This window comes from Hordeum vulgare, chromosome 5H, assembly GCF_904849725.1.
Source record: "Hordeum vulgare subsp. vulgare chromosome 5H, MorexV3_pseudomolecules_assembly, whole genome shotgun sequence".
Lineage (NCBI taxonomy): Eukaryota > Viridiplantae > Streptophyta > Magnoliopsida > Poales > Poaceae > Hordeum > Hordeum vulgare.
The window spans coordinates 473,272,931-473,290,896 of NC_058522.1; the positions used below are offsets into that span (position 1 = coordinate 473,272,931).

A 17,966-nucleotide genomic window follows, 5' to 3' on the forward strand; every position below is an offset into this window, starting at 1 on the left:
TATTTGAACGAGTCATTGATAGGATAGATGAGCGTCTCACTGATAGGTTGATCACCAGGTTCGAGGAACGAAATTTTGAGCAATCTGTCCATCGAAGCGGCACGAGAAGGTACATATATAGGATTCGTGAAATAGCCCATCAGAACCTCGTGCAGTATTACTTCTCTGAAAATCCAATGTACACCGATGAGATGTTCCGTAGAAGGTTTCGCATGAGAAGGCCTTTGTTCTTACGAATTGTGAATGCTCTCGGCGCATGGGATCCTTATTTTACTCATAGAACAGATGCCACCAACCGACCCGGGCTCACACCTCTGCAAAAGTGTACAGCCGCAATCCGCATGTTAGCGTATGGAACCTCCGCGGACCAACTTGATGAGGTACTGATGTTAGCTGCAAGCACTACTTTAGAATGCTTGGGGATGTTCGCACAAGGGGTGATTGACATGTTTGGTCAAGAGTATCTGAGGCCCCCAAGATGTGATGAAGTGGAACATTTGCTTCAAATTGGTGAATCTCGTGGATTCCCTGGCATGTTAGGGAGCATCGATTGTATGCACTGGCAATGGGAGAAATGCCCTAATGCTTGGAGAGGACAATTTACCCGTGGTGATCACGGTGTTCCTACTATGATCCTTGAAGCAGTTGCTTCTTACGACCTTCGCATATGGCATGCTTATTTCGGTGTTGCCGGCTCAAACAATGATATAAATGTGCTCAACAAGTCACCTTTGTTTGTCCAAGAGTTGAAAGGGGAAGCTCCACGGGTACAGTTCATTGTCAATGGAAGGCAATATAATCAGGGTTATTACCTTGCAGATGGTATTTATCCAGAATGGGCTGTATTCGTGAAGACTATAGCACTACCTCAGATAGAGATTGACAAATTGTTTGCACGACATCAAGAAGGGGCAAGGAAAGATGTTGAACGGGCATTTGAAGTGTTGCAATCCCGTTTTAACATCGTGCGACGTCCTGCAAAGTTATGGAAGCGTGCTTCGGTCGGTAAAATCATGGAAGCTTGCATCATTCTTCATAATATGATTATCGAAGATGAGGGGGACATGGTTCACGTCCCTTTAGATTTGAATGAGAATCCTGGAACATGTTTTGCTTTACCGTCGGAGGTCAATCGTGGTCCCAACATCTGCTTTACAAATGTGCTACAAAGGAATTCCTCTATTCGTGCACGACCAACACATCTAAAACTGAAGCAGAATTTGATCGAGCATATTTGACAGAAATTTGGGGATGAGTGAATAATTGTAACTAGTTTAATAATTTTTGTGTATTATTTTTTCATTAATGATCGCCATATATCATAATTTTGTACCAATTTAAGTGAATAATTACAAATAGTTTGAATAATTTTGTATGTGTTAATTTGTTTCATTATTGATTTCGATATTTAATAATTCTATGCGAATTTGAGTTTATATTATTTTTATTACTTTCTATATAGTTCACGTATACACATGTTACCATCATGTAATTTATGTGTGATCTCATTTGCATACAGAAGCAACAGAGTAACGTATATTGATATTATCCGTGCTTGATCATGGATGCATGCGTGCATTGTGTAGTAGTAGACAATCAAATAGACGGCTCATTGTACAAGATGTCTGTTTAGCCGTCTGTAAGTGAAGTGTCAAGTAGTTACAGATAGCTGCCGTCTAAACCATTGTACATGCCCTAATGCCTAGTTACTCTTCTAGTCTTCTTTCCTAATATTTTTACTTATTTTTTCTATTTTTTATTAAGCTATATTATATATGTATACAACATTATGGGCCCTCTCCCAGCGTGGGCCCTTGACCGTCACCCCTTCTGCCATACACCAGGGCCGGCTCTGAAAACCACAAAAATGACGGATGCGTCTGAATACCCGCAAAGTCTTTTTTTGACGAAAATGCCCGCAAAGTCTTCCATCTATAATGTGTGTCGAATTTGAGAGAAAAAATACATCCGGACCAGCCGACGGACTGATGGAGGCCCGGATGGCAAAACACGGCCGCGTTGGAGATGCCCTCATAGTTTACATTGTTTACATCAAACTAAACTAACAAATCACACATCAACAGTTATGTCCGACCATCACACACAAGGCCACAGTCACATAAATTGATATAATATGACAGTCACTACCCACGTAAACGCATGGCCGACCCTGACACGCTAAGGGCACTGGTGCATGATGATAAACTGGCCTCTGTGTTGGGCGGATTTGAGCGCCCGGCAGCCCAGGGCATTGCCTGAGGCGCAGGAAAAAACCCTGGGCCTATATATATATATAATAAATCCTGGGGCGCAGCCCAGGCAGCCCAGGCCAAACAGGCCTAGCCGCCCAGCCCGACTTGTCGGTTGTCGCCCCGCTGGGCGCTGGCTGGCATCGCGCAACCAGCCAGACGCCCAGTCCCTCGACGCGTGCGCTCGGCTCGAACCCTAGCCGCGACGCCGCCCGCGGTCGCCGGTCGCCGCCCACCGTCGTCGCCTCACCGGTTGCCTCCCACCTCCCCACAGACCCCCTCTTCCAGAGCTCGCCCCCTCCCCCCTTCCCCTCCAGCGCCCGCCCGGTCGGCTCCATCACCCGTCCAGCGCCCGACAGGCAGGCAGCCCAGGCGCCGGCGACCCCGCCCCCCTTTGGCCTACGGGCTGCGGCTGCTGCTGCTGCTCGGAGCCGACGAACTCTCGGCCTCGCCCCCCCCCCCCCCCCCCCCCCCCCCCCGACAATTTTTTTGTCTAATATTTTACGAGAAAGCAAGATGAGTAAAAGAAAGAGGACATTGAATTCTCTTTTTCAAGTTCGAACAACCGAAAACATGGAAATAGGCCCTTCAGCTCAAACAACTGAAAATCCCCCTAATGCCAGAGTAGAAGCTTTCATAACTATTGGTTTGACAATCATCGGGCTGGTTGGAATATAGCACTGAAAAGAAATCATCCTTCTGTTTTTATTGTTTTCTGTTTAAGCAACCAAAAGCTAAAAACTATGGTATTAAAGCATTCACGAAACATAGATTCAAATCTTGGAAGGGTGGGCCTAAAGTTTTTAATCAACATGTTGGAAAGCATGATAGTGCTCATAATAAATCTAGCCAATATTATGAGGATTTCAAAAATCAAAGACAAAATCTGCCACATGTGTTTGATAGGGGTTCTCAGAAGAAAGAAGAATACAAAGCTCGTCTCTTGATTGTATTGAATATTGTCAAATGTTTAATACTACAAGCTCTTGCTTTTCGTGGTCACGATGAGTACAATAGCTAGTATATTTGTTTGATAGCGAGATATATTTGTTAGTATTGAAGAATCAAATATAATCGAGCGGTTTCAAGGTTATCGCACACGTAAAGTCGTTTTGCCTCGTCTTAGACGTAAGTTTTCACATTTTACAACTATTATTAATTAGTTTTATCTGCTATATTATGCACTGATTTGCATTTCAAAACTGATGATTGAAGGTTTAACTTCTTCTGCTATTGAAGATGTGGTCATGGGAGGCAATCCTTTGATTTGGTATCAATCATTTCATCATTTGTATCATCTATCTATGCTACATATTGTCTTTTGATTTGTCTTGCTTTATTAGTTGACCCATCATGAAACAAATGCTGCCATTGAATATTATGTTTCATTTAATATTATTATGCAACATAGATTGCCTTTTGTATGCCTTAAAACTAGAGTTTTTTCTAGGTAGTTTTTAGCCTTTCGTTTCTCGCTTGGGACGTCAACCAATTCTAGGTCCGCCACTCGCTATGTATATACACCTAGTTATAGAAATACTGTTGGAGAGATCCAGGCGGAGATGCCCGCCAGGGAGTAGGCCCGCGCGTCACGACACACACATTTGCGGCTGGCCTGCCTCCAAATAGTCCGAATGAGGAGGCATGAGAACGCATGGAGGTGGAGGCGCTGGGGGCGGAGATGATGGCCCAAGAGCATGAGGACTGGTAGGAGTCGCCGTTGGACGAGGAGGAGGGACTGACACCGAAGTTCGGGATGAAGGACACACTCACAGAGTTCGAGCTCGCGCAAGCGGGGGAGGTGGTCATGATCTACGTATATCAAACTACCACCAACACTACTCATCGTCGAATATGTCAATGACGTACGTGTTGGAGCCGACAGCCTCGGGTGAAACTCCTGCGCGTCCTCCTCGTTGGTGAACAACTCCTCACGCTCCATGTCTGCGTGGCAAAGGAAACACTTGGCATCCACCTTCGCCTCGAGTGGATGGAGTCGAGGTTCACCCGCTGATGCATGGCTTTGTATTAACATGAAGATCATCAAATGTGAAATATAGTTGTGATGTGTTTGTGGACGTGACCGGAGGCGCCCATAGATGTTTGGGGCTCACGTTTATTATGTGTGGTTGTACATACTCTAAGAAGAAGGGGAAGGAGCAAACCAACCTGTGGTTGGATGGTTAGAGGGACAGTGGTATCCCGAGCCCACCAGGGTTTGAATCCTGGTGCTTGCATTATTCCTGGATTTATTTCAGGATTTCCGGCGATACGCTTTCAGTGGGAGAAGACGTTCCCGTCGATGACGAATCGCCTACTGTTGGGGAATGTTGCATAGGAAACTAAAAATTTCCTACGCACACGCAAGACCTATCATGGTGATGATCATCTACGAGAGGGAAGATCGAATCCATATACCCTTGTAGATCGCTAAGCAGGAAGCATTAAGAAACGTGATTCATGTAGTCGAACGTCTTCGCGATCCAAATCGCAAGTGTCCCACGAACTCCGTCCCGATCTAGTACCGAACGGACGACACCTCCGCGTTCAACACATGTACAACTCGATGACGATCTGTGCCTTCTTGATCCAGCAAGAGAGACGAAGAGGTAGCTGAATTCTCCGGCAGCACAACGGCGTGGCAGTGATGGTGGTGGAGCTACTCCGGCAGGGCTTCGCCGGGCCGTACCGAACTAGCTACGGGGTGTCACGAAGTGGTGGAGGGAGAGAGGGTTGCACTATGACTTGGGGTGCTAAAAGCCTCTCTCACCTCCACTATATATAGGTGGGAGGGAGGGGTGGCGCCCTAGGAAAAAAAATCCCTAGGGTTCGGCGGACGCAAGAGGAGAGGGAGGAGTCCTCCTCCAACACAACTTGGTAGGAGGAGTCCTCCTTCCCCAATTCGGTTTGGCCTCCTCTTCATTCCTTTCTCCTTCTTCGGCCGAAGTGGCCCTTCTTGGGCTGGCCACCAGCCCACTGAGGGCTGGTGCGCCACCCTTGGGCCTCTTTGATTCTCTCCTAGGTGGGTGGCCCCTCCCGGTGGAACTCCGGAACCCATTCATCACTCCTGGTACTTTACCGGTAATGCCCGAAAACTTTCCGAAGCCAAATGGATACTTCCTATATATCAATCTTCATCTCCGGACCATTCCAGAAACCCTCATGACGTCCGGGATCTCATCTGGGACTCCGAATAACCTTCGATTATCAATATCAATAATTTAATTATACAGAAACGTCACCAAACCTTAAGTGTGTAGACCCTGCGGGTTCGAGAACTATGTAGACATGACCGAGAGACTCTCTGGTCGATATCCAATAGAGGGACATAGATGCCCATATTGGATCCTACATATTCTAAGAAGATCTTATCGGTTGAACCTCTATATCAAGGATTCAGTTACTCCCGTATATCATTCCCTTTGTCCTTCGGTATGTTGCTTGCCCGAGATTCGATCGTCTGTATCTCAATACCTATTTTAATCTCGTTACCGGCAAGTCTGTTTACTCGTTCCGTAATACAAGATCTCGTGGCAAACTCTTTAGTCACATTGCTTGCAAGGCTTGTTTGTGATGTTGTATTACCGAGTGGGTCTCGAGATACCTCTCCGTCATACGGAGTGACAAATGTCAGTTTTGATCCATCGAACTCAACAGACACCTTCGGAGATACCTGTAGAGCACCTTTACAGTCACCCAATTACGTTGCGACAGTTGATACACACAAGGCATTCCTCCGGTGTCAGTGAGTTACATGATCTCATGGTCATAGGAATGTATACTTGACATGCGAAAAACAATAGCAACAAAATAACACGATCACATGCTATGTTTATAGTTTGGGTCTTGTCCATCACATCAGTCTCCTAATGATGTGATCCCGTTATCAAATGACAACACTTGTCTATGGCTAGGAAATCTTAACAGTCTTTTATCAACGAACTAGTCAACTAGAGGCTCACCAGGGACATTGTTTTGTCTATATATCCACACATGTATTTGTGTTTCCATTCAATACAATTCTAGCATGGATAATAACCGATTATCTTGAAATAGGAAATTTAATAATAACTATTTTATTATTGTCTCTAGGGCATATTTCCAACACCTACGGTGACTTCATAAATCTCAAGATGATATGTCGACTTAGTCTCTCGGAGGTGCTGAGAGGGGTAGGGTGTGCGTGTGTGCGTTCATAGGGGTGAGTGCATTTGGCATGTATATGAGTGTTTGCGTCTGTACTATACGTGGGCATGGGCAGCCCGACCCGGCCGACCTGACCCGACCCGAACCGAAAATCCCGGGTCGGGCCGGCCCTATTTGTCCCATCGAACCGGGCTCAGGCCTATCAAAAAATAAAATTAAGCCGTAGCCGGGCCGAGTTGGGCTTTTTCCATCTCGGACCGGGCTTGAGCCCAAAAATCAAGCCCGTCGGTCGGGCCGGGCCGGGCTCGGGCTTGGGTTTTTAGCACCGGGCATTTTTTTGGCACGGCCCGAAACCCGGCCTGGCCCGGAAAATGCCCAGGTATAGTCTGTACCATGTTCAATAAAAGAGGGCAAGGAGAAATAATTTCGGGATAATTTCAAAATGCAAACGTAATTGAAATCTTTCGCCGGTGGGCCACGATAAGCGTTTGTTTTCACAGAATACTTCACTTTCTTACAACACTTTTCTATGGCTAGGAAATTAGCAATCTTTTATCAACGAACTAGTCAACTAGAGGCTCACTAGGGACATTGTTTTGTTTGTATATCCATACATGTATTTGTGTTTCTATTCAATACAATTCTAGCATGGATAATAAACGATTATCTTGAAACAGGAAATATAATAATAACTATTTTATTATTGCCTCTAGGGCATATTTTCAACACCTACGGTGACTTCGTAAATCTCAATATGATATGCCGACTTAGTCTCTCGGAGGTGCTCAGAGGGGTAGGGTGTGCGTGTGTGCGTTCATAGGGGTGAGTGCATTTGGCGTGTATATGAGCTTTTGCGTCTATACTATACCTGGGCATGGGCAGCCCGACCCGGCCGACCTGACCCTACCCGGCCGGCCTGATGTCTACTACGCAACCTTCTCCTTGTAGACATTGTTGGGCCTCCAAGTGCAGAGGTTTCTAGGACAGTAGAAATTTTCCCTCAAGTGGGTGAACTAAGGTTTATCAATCCACAGGAGGCGTAGGATAAAGATGGTCTCTCTCAAGCAACCCTACAACCAAATAACAAAGAGTCTCTTGTGTCCCCAACACACCCAATACAATGGTAAGTTGTATAGGTGCACTAGTTCGGCGAAGAGATGGTGATACAAGTGCAATATGGATGGTAGATATAGGTTTTTGTAATGTGAAATTACAAAAACAGCAAGGTAATTAGTAACAAAAGTGAGCACGAACGGTATTGCAATGCGTGGAAACAAGGCCTAGGGTTCATACCTTCACTAGTGAAGTTCTCTCAACAATGATAACATAATTGGATCATATAACTAGCCCTCAACATGCAACAAAGAGTCACTCCAAAGTCACTAATAGCGGAGAACAAACGAAGAGATTATTGTCGGGTACGAAACCACCATAAAGTTATTCTTTCTGATCGATCTATTCAAGAGTTCATACTAGAATAACACCTTAAGATACATATCAACCAAGACCCTAATGTCACCTAGATACTCCATTGTCACCTCAAGTATCCGTGGGTATGATTATACGATATGCATCACACAATCTCAGAACCATCTATTCAACCAACACATAGAACTTCAAAGAGTGCCCCAAAGTTTCTACCGGAGAGTCAAAACGTGTGCCAACCCCTATGCATAGGTTCCCAATGTCACGAACCCGCAAGTTGATCACCAAAACATACATCGAGTACTCACATGAATCCATGTGTGCCAACCCATATGCATAGGTTCCCTAATGTCACAAACCCGCAAGTTGATCACATCAGATAGACACGTGCAAGACATACATCAAGTGTTCTCAAAGACTCAATCCGATAAGATAACTCCAAAGGGGAAACTCAATTCATTACAAGAAGGGAGAGGGGGAAGAACATCATAAGATCCAACTATAGTAGCAAAGCCCATGGTACATCGAGATCAAGACATCTCAAGAACACGAGAGAGAGAGAGAGATCAAACACATAGCTACTGGTACATACCCTCAGCCCCGAGGGTGAACTACTCCCTCCTCGTCATGGAGATCGCCGAGATGATGAAGATGGCCACCGGAGATGGATCCCCCCTCCGGCAGGGTGCCGGAACGGGCTCCAGATTGGTTTTTGGTGGCTACAGAGGCTTGCGGCAGCGGAACTCCCGATCTAGGTTTCTTTCTGGAGGTTTCCGTATTTATAAGACCAAATGGCGTCGAGAACAAGTCGGGGGGACCCATGAGGAAGTCACAAGCCCTTGTAGCGTGACCAGGGGGTGGGGGCGGCCCCAGGCTTGTGGCTTCCTCGGGACTCTTCTCCGGTATCTTTTTCTTCCGGTATTTTTGATATTTTTCAAAAAAAATCATCGCGAAAGATTTATTCCGTTTGGACTCCGCCTGAAAAAGGGTCAAATACACGGAAAAAACAGAAACTGGCACTTGACACTGAGTTAATAGGTTTGTCCCAAAAAGGATATGAAATAGCATATTCATGCATATAAAACATCCAAAGAAGACAATATAATAGCATGGAACCATAAAAAATTATAGATGCGTTGCACACAATATAATCCCGGGTCGGGCTGGCCCTATTTGCCCGATCGAACCGGGCTCGGGCCGAAAAGTTGAGCCCGTTGTTCACGTCGGGCTGGACTCGAGCCTATCAAAAAATAAAATTAAGCCGCAGTTGGGCCGAGTTGGGCTTATACCATCTCGGGCCGGGCTTGGGCCCAAAAATCAAGCCCGACGGTCGGGCCGGGCCGGGCTCGGGCTTGGGTTTTTACCACCAGGCTTTTTTTGGCCCGGCCCGAAACCTGGCCTGGCCCGGAAAATGCCCAGGTATAGTCTGTACCATGTTCAATAAAAGAGGGCAAGGAGAAATAATTTTGGGAGAATTTCAAAATGCAAACGTAATTGCAAATCTTTCGCCGGTGTGCCACGATAAGCGTTTGTTTTCACATAATACTTCACTTTCTTGCAACACTTGTCTATGGCTAGGAAATCTTAACAATCTTTTATCAACGAACTAGTCAATTAGAGGCTCACTAGGGACTTTGTTTTGTCTATATATCCACACATGTACTTGTGTTTCCATTCAATACAATTCTAGCATGGATAATCAACGATTATCTTGAAACAGGAAATATAATAATAACTATTTTATTATTGCCTCTAGGGCATATTTCCAACACCTACGGTGACTTCGTAAATCTCAAGATGATATGCCGACTTAGTCTCTCGGAGGTGCTGAGAGGGGTAGGGTGTGCGTGTGTGCGTTCATAGGGATGAGTGCATTTGGCATGTATATGAGCGTTTGCGTTTGTACTATACCTAGGCATGGGCCGCCCGACCCGGTCGACCTGACCCTGTTGGGGAACGTCGCATGGGAAACAAAAATTTTCCTACGCGCACGAAGACCTATCATGGTGATGTCCATCTACGAGAGGGGATTTCCGATCTACGTACCCTTGTAGATCGCACAACATAAGCGTTAGTGAACGCGGTTGATGTAGTGGAACGTCCTCACGTCCCTCGATCCGCCCCGCGAACCGTCCCACGAACCGTCCCGCGATCCGTCCCACGATCTAGTGCGGAACGGACGGCACCTCCGCGTTCAGCACACGTACAGCTCGACGATGATCTCGGCCTTCTTGATCCAGCAAGAGAGACGGAGAGGTAGATGAGTTCTCCGGCAGCGTGACGACGATCCGGAGGTTGGTGGTGATCTAATCTCAGCAGGGCTCCGCCCGAGCTCCGCAGAAACGCGATCTAGAGGTAAAACCGTGGAGGTATGTGGTCGGGCTGCCTTGAAAAACTTGTGTCAAATCAACCCTAATAGCTCCATATATATAGGAGGAGGGAGGGGAGGCTTGCCTTGAGGCTCAAGGAGCACCAAGGGCTGCGCACCAAAGGGAGGAGGAGTCCTCCTCCAATCCTAGTCCAACTAGGATTGGAAGGTGGAGTCCTTCTCTCCCTTCCCACCTCTTTTTTTTTCTTTTCTCTTTGATTTTCTATCTATGGCGCATAGGGCCTTCTTGGGCTGTCCCACCAGCCCACCAAGGGCTGATGCGCCACCCCCAAGGCCTATGGGCTTCCCTTGGGTGGGCTGCCCCCCCGGTGAACATCCGGAACCCATTCGTCATTCCCGGTAACTCCGAAAATCTTCCGGTAATCAAATGAGGTCATCCTATATATCAATCTTCGTTTCCGGACCATTCTGGAAACCCTCGTGACGTCTGTGATCTCATCCGGGACTCCTAACAACATTCGGTAACCAACCATATAACTCAAATACGCATAAAACAACGTCGAACCTTAAGTGTGCAGACCCTGCGAGATCGAGAACAATGTAGACATGACCCGAGTGACTCCTCGGTCAATATCCAATAGCGGGACCTGGATGCCCATATTGGATCCCACATATTCTACGAAGATCTTATCGTTTGAACCTGAGTGCCAGGGATTCATATAATCCCGTATGTCATTCCCTTCGTCCTTCGGTATGTTACTTGCCCGAGATTCGATCGTCAGTATCCGCATACCTATTTCAATCTCGTTTACCGGCAAGTCTCTTTACTCGTTCCGTAATACAATATCCCACAACTTACACTAAGTTACATTGCTTGCAAGGCTTGTGTGTGATGTTGTATTACCGAGTGGGCCCCAAGATACCTCTCCGTCACACGGAGTGACAAATCTCAGTCTCGATCCATACTAACTCAACGAACCCCTTCGGAGACACCTGTAGAGCATCTTTATAGTCACCTAGTTACGTTGCGGCGTTTGATACACACAAAGCATTCCTCCGGTGTCAGTGAGTTATATGATCTCATGGTCATAGGAACAAATACTTGACACGCAGAAAACAGTAGCAACAAAATGACACGATCAACATGCTACGTCTATTAGTTTGGGTCTAGTCCATCACGTGATTCTCCTAATGACGTGGACCAGTTATCAAGCAACAACACCTTGTACATAGACAGAAGACCCTGACTATCTTTGATCAACTGGCTAGCCAACTAGAGGCTTGCTAGGGACAGTGATTTGTCTATGTATCCACACATGTATATAAGTCTTCATTCAATACAATTATAGCATGGATAATAAACGATTATCTTGATACAGGAATTATAATAATAACTATATTTATTATTGCCTCTAGGGCATAATTCCAATAGTCTCCCACTTGCACTAGAGTCAATAATCTAGCCGTCACATCACCATGCGAATTACATTGTAATAAATCTAACACCCATACAGTTCTGGTGTTGATCATGCTTTGCCCGTGGAAGAGGTTTAGTCAGCGGGTCTGCTACATTCAGATCCGTGTGCACTTTGCATATATTTACATCCTCCCCTTCGACGTAGTCGCGGATGAGGTTGAAGCGTCGTTTGATGTGTCTGGTCTTCTTGTGAAACCATGGTTCCTTTGCTAAGGCAATGGAACCCGTGTTGTCACAGAACAAGGTTATTGGATTCAGTGCGCTTGGCACTACTCCAAGATCCGTCATGAACTGCTTCATCCAGACACCCTCCTTAGCCGCCTTCGAGGCAGCCATGTACTCCGCTTCACATGTAGAATCAGCTACGACGCTTTGCTTGGAACTGCACCAGCTTACCGCACCCCCATTAAGAATAAATACGTATCCGGTCTGCGACTTAGAGTCGTCCGGATCTGTGTCAAAGCTTGCATCGACGTAACCCTTTACGGCGAGTTCTTCATCACCTCCATACACGAGAAACATCTCCTTAGTCATTTTCAGGTACTTCAGGATATTCTTGACCGCCGTCCAGTGATCCACTCCTGGATTGCTCTGGAACCTGCCTGCCATACTTATGGCCAGGCTAACGTCCGGTCTAGTGCACATCATTGCATACATGATAGATCCTATGGCTGAAGCAATAGGGGACGATGCTCATATGCTCTCTATCTTTATCAGTTGCTGGGCACTGAGTCTTACTCAATCTCGTACCTTGTAAAACCGGCAAGAACCCTTTCTTGGACTGTTCCATTTTAAACCTCTTCAAAACTTTATCAAGGTATGTGCTTTGTGAAAGTCCTATCAGGCGTTTCGATCTTTCCCTGTAGATCTTAATGCCTAGAATGTAAGCAGCTTCTCCTAGGTCCTTCATAGAGAAACTTTTATTCAAGTAATCCTTTATGCTCTCCAAAAACTCTAGGTTGTTTGTAATCAACAATATGTCATCCACATAAAATATCAGAAACGCCAGAGAGCTCCCACTCACTTTCTTGTAAATACAAGATTCTCCAACCACTTGTATAAACCCAAATGCTTTGATCACCTCATCAAAGCGTTTGTTCCAACTCCGAGATGCTTGCACCAGTCCAAAAATGGATCGCTGGAGCTTGCATACCTTGTTAGCATTTTTAGGATCGACAAAACCTTCGGGTTGCATCATATACAACTCTTCCTTAAGGAAACCGTTAAGGAACGCCGTTTTGACATCCATCTGCCAGATTTCATAATAAAAAAATGCAGCTATTGCTAACATGATTCTGACGGACTTAAGCATCGCTACGGGTGAGAATGTCTCATCGTAGTCAACTCCTTGAACTTGTGAAAAACCCTTTCCCACAAGTCGAGCTTTATAAACGGTCACATTGCCGTCAACGTCCGTCTTCTTCTTAAAGATCCATTTGTTCTGAATAGCCTTGCCGCCCTCGGGTAGTACTTCCAAAGTCCACACTTTGTTTTTATACATGGATCCTATCTCGGACTTCATGGCCTCCAGCCATTTGTTGGAATCTGGGCCCGCCATTGCTTCTTCATAATTTGCAGGTTCATTGTTGTCTAACAACATGATTGACAAAACGGGATTACCGTACCACTCTGGAGCAGCACGTGGTCTCGTCGACCTGCGTGGTTCGATAGGAACTTGAACCGGAGTTTCATGATCATCATCATTAACTTCCTCCTCAACCGGCGTCGCAACGACAGGGGTTTCCCCTTGCCCTGCGCCACCATCCAGAGGGATGAGAGGTTCGACAACCTCATAAAGTTCTATCTTCCTCCCACTCAATTCTCTCGAGAGAAACTCCTTCTCGAGAAAAGCTCCGTTTTTAGCAACAAACACTTTGTCCTCGGATTTGAGATAGAAGGTGTACCCAACTGTCTCTTTTGGGTAACCTATGAAGATGCACTTTTCCGCTTTGGGTTCCAGCTTTTCAGGCTGAAGCTTTTTGACATAAGCATCACATCCCCAAACTTTAAGAAACGACAACTTTGGCCTTTTGCCATACCACAGTTCGTATGGTGTCGTCTCAACGGATTTTGATGGTGCCCTATTTAAAGTGAATGCAGCTGTGTCTAATGCATAACCCCAAAACGATAATGGCAAATCGGTAAGAGACATCATAGATCGCACCATCTCTAATAAAGTACGATTACGACGTTCGGACACACCATTACGCTGTGGTGTTCCAGGTGGTGTCAACTGTGAAACAATTCCACATTGTCTTAAGTGAGCACCAAACTCAAAACTCAGATATTCACCCCCACGATCAGACCGTAGGAACTTGATCTTCTTGTTACGATGATTTTCAACTTCACTCTGAAATTGCTTGAACTTTTCAAATGTTTCAGACTTGTGCTTCATTAAGTAGACATAACCATATCTACTCAAATCGTCAGTGAAGGTGAGAAAATAACGATATCCGCCGCGTGCCTCCACGCTCATCGGACCGCACACATCGGTATGTATGATTTCGAACAAGTCACTGGCACGCTCCATTGTTCCGGAGAACGGAGTTTTAGTCATATTGCCCATGAGGCATGGTTCGCACGTGTCAAGTGAATCAAAGTCAAGTGACTCCAAAAGTCCATCGGTATGGAGTTTCTTCATGCGCTTTACACCAATATGACCTAAGCGGCAGTGCCACAAAAACATGGCGCTATCATTGTTAACTCTAACTCTTTTGGTCTCAATGTTACGTATATGTGTATTATCACTATCAAGATTCAATATGAACAATCCTCTCACATTGGGTGCATGACCATAAAAGATGTTACTCATAGAAATAGAACAACCATTATTCTCTGACTTAAAAGAGTAACCGTCTCGCAATAAACAAGATCCAGATATAATGTTCATGCTCAACGCAGGCACTAAATAACAATTATTCAAGTTCATAACTAATCCTGATGGTAACTGAAGTGAAACTGTGCCGACAGTGATTGCATCAACCTTGGAACCATTTCCTACGCGCATCGTCACTTCATCTTTCGCCAGCCTTCGCCTATTCCGTAGTTCCTGTTTCGAGTTGCAAATATGAGCAACAGAACCGGTATCGAATACCCAGGCACTACTACGAGAGTCGGTTAAGTACACATCAATAACATGTATATCAAATATACCTGATTTTTCTTTGGCCGCCTTCTTATCAGCCAGATACTTGGGGCAGTTGCGCTTCCAGTGACCCATACCCTTGCAATAGTAGCACTCTGTTTCAGGCTTAGGTCCAGCTTTGGGTTTCTTCGTCGGATTGGCAACAGGCTTGCCGCTCTTCTTTGAATTACCCTTCTTCCCTTTGCCGTTTCTCTTGAAACTAGTGGTCTTATTCACCATCAACACTTGATGCTCTTTACGAAGTTCAGACTCTGCGACTTTCAGCATCGCAAACAACTCGCCGGGTGACTTGTTCATCCCTTGCATGTTGTAGTTCAACACAAAGCCCTTATAGCTTGGCGGCAGTGATTGAAGAATTCTGTCAGTGATAGCCTCTTGCGGGAGTTCAATCCCCAGCTCAGCTAGACGGTTTGAGTACCCAGACATTTTGAGCACATGTTCACTGACAGACGAATTCTCCTCCATCTTGCAAGCATAGAATTTATCGGAGGTCTCGTACCTCTCGATCCGGGCGTTCTTCTGAAAGATAAACTTCAACTCCGGGAACATCTTATATGCTCCATGATGCTCAAAGCAACGTTGAAGTCCCGGCTCTAAGCCATACAAGACTGCACATTGAACTACTGAGTAGTGCTCCTTACGTGTTAACCAAGCGTTCTTAACATCTTGGTCAGCCATAGCGGGTGGTTCATCTCCTAGCGCAGCATTAAGGACATAATCCTTCTTCCAAGCTTGTAGGATCAACTTAAGATTACGAGCCGAGTCTACAAAGTTGCTTCCATCATCTTTCAACTTAGCTTTCTCTAGGAACTTATTAAAATTCAGGGTGACCGTTGCGCGAGCCATGATCTACAACACAAATATATTCAAAGTGGACTTAGACTATGTTCAAGATAATTAGAGTTTAACTTAATCAAATTACTTGCTAAACTCCCACTCAAAAAGTACATCTCTCTAGTCATTTGAGTGGTTCATGACCCAATTACACTAGCTCAAGTCCGATCATCACGTGAGTTGAGAATAGTTTCAGTGGTAAGCATCCCTATGCTAATCATATCAACTATATGATTCATGATCGACCTTTCGGTCTCATGTGTTCCGAGGCCATGTCTGCACATGCTAGGCTCGTCAAGCTTAACCCGAGTGTTCCACGTGTGCAACTGTTTTGCACCCGTTGTATGTGAACGTTGAGTCTATCACACCCGATCATCACGTGGTGTCTCGAAACGACGAACTGTAGGAACGGTGCACAGTCGGGGAGAACACGATTTCGTCTTGAAATTTTAGTGAGAGATCACCTCATAATGCTACCGTCGTTCTAAGCAGAATAAGGTGCATAAAAGGATTAACATCACATGCAATTCATAAGTGACATGATATGGCCATCATCACGTGCTCCTTGATCTCCATCACCAAAGCACCGACACGATCTTCCTGTCACCGGCGTCACACCATGATCTCCATCAACATGTCGCCATCGGGGTTGTCGTGCTACTCATTCTATTACTACTAAAGCTACATCCTAGCAAAATAGTAAATGCATCTACAAGCACAAACGTTAGTTTAAAGACAACCCTATGGCTCCTGCCGGTTGCCGTACCATCGACGTGCAAGTCGATATTATCTATTACAACATGATCATCTCATACATCCAATATATCACATCACATCGTTGGCCATATCACATCACAAGCATACCCTGCAAAAACAAGTTAGACGTCCTCTAATTTGTTGTTGCATGTTTTACGTGGTGACCATGGGTATCTAGTAGGATCGCATCTTACTTACGCAAACACCACAACGGAGATATATGAATTGCTATTTAACCTTATCCAAGGACCTCCTCGGTCAAATCCGATTCAACTATAGTTGGAGAAACCGACACTTGCAGTCATCTTTGAGCAACGGAGTTACTCGTAGCGATGAAACCAGTCTCTCGTAAGCGTACGAGTAATGTCGGTCCAAGCCGCTTCAATCCAACAATACCGCGGAATCAAGAAAAGACTAAGGAGGGCAGCAAGACGCACATCACCGCCCACAAAAACTGTTGTGTTCTACTCGAGATTACATCTACGCATGAACCTAGCTCACGATGCCACTGTTGGGGAACGTCGCATGGGAAACAAAAAATTTCATACGCGCACGAAGACCTATCATGGTGATGTCCATCTACGAGAGGGGATTTCCGATCTACGTAACCTTGTAGATCGCACAGCAGAAGCGTTACTGAACGCGGTTGATGTAGTGGAACACCCTCATGTCCCTCGATCCGCCCCGCGAATCGTCCCACGAACCGTCCCGCAATTCGTCCCACGATCTAGTGCCGAATGGACGGCACCTCCGCGTTCAGCACACGTACAGCTCGACGATGATCTCGGCCTTCTTGATCCACCAAGAGAGACAGAGAAGTAGATGAGTTCTCCGACAGCGTGACGGCGCTCCGATGGTTGGTGGTGATCTAATCTCAGAAGGGCTCCGCCCGAGCTCCGCAGAAACGCGATCTAGAGGTAAAACCGTGGAGGTATGTGGTCGGGCTGCCTTGAAAAAGTTGTGTCAAATCAGCCCTAAAAGCTCCATATATATAGGAGGAGTGAGGGGAGGCTTGCCTTGAGGCTCAAGGAGCCCCAAGGGCTGCGCACCAAGGGGAGGATGAGTCCTCCTCCAATCCTAGTCCAACTAGGATTGGAAGGTGGAGTCCTTCTCTCCCTTCCCACCACTTTTTTTTTCTTTTCTCTTTGATTTTCTATCTATGGCGCATAGGGCCTTCTTGGGCTATCCCACTAGCCCACCAAGGGCTGGTGCGCCACCCCCAAGGCCTATGGGCTTCCCTGGGGTGGGCTGCCCCCCCCGGTGAACATCCGGAACTCATTCGTCATTCCCGGTACATTCCCGGTAACTCCGAAAACCTTCCGGTAATCAAATGAGGTCATCCTATATATCAATCTTCGTTTTTGGACCATTTCGGAAACCCTCGTGACGTCCGTGATCTCATCCGGGACTCCGAACAACATTCGGTAACCAACCATATAACTCAAATACGCATAAAACAACATCGAACCCTAAGTGTGCAGACCCCGCGGGTTCGAGAACTATGTAGACATGACCCGAGTGACTCCTTGGTCAATATCCAATAGCGGGACCTGGATGCCCATATTGGATCCCACATATTCTACGAAGATCTTATCGTTTGAACCT

General features: G+C 45.9%; 1 protein-coding gene across 1 annotated transcript; it reads left to right on the forward strand.

Moving 5' to 3' along the window:
- The first annotated feature begins 212 nt into the window (after nucleotides 1-212).
- On the forward strand, nucleotides 213-1,238 carry LOC123399779. The gene has a single exon (XM_045094161.1). It carries the CDS (start codon nucleotides 213-215, stop codon nucleotides 1,236-1,238), a length of 1,026 nt encoding a protein of 341 aa, XP_044950096.1.
- The last annotated feature ends 16,728 nt before the right edge of the window (nucleotides 1,239-17,966 follow it).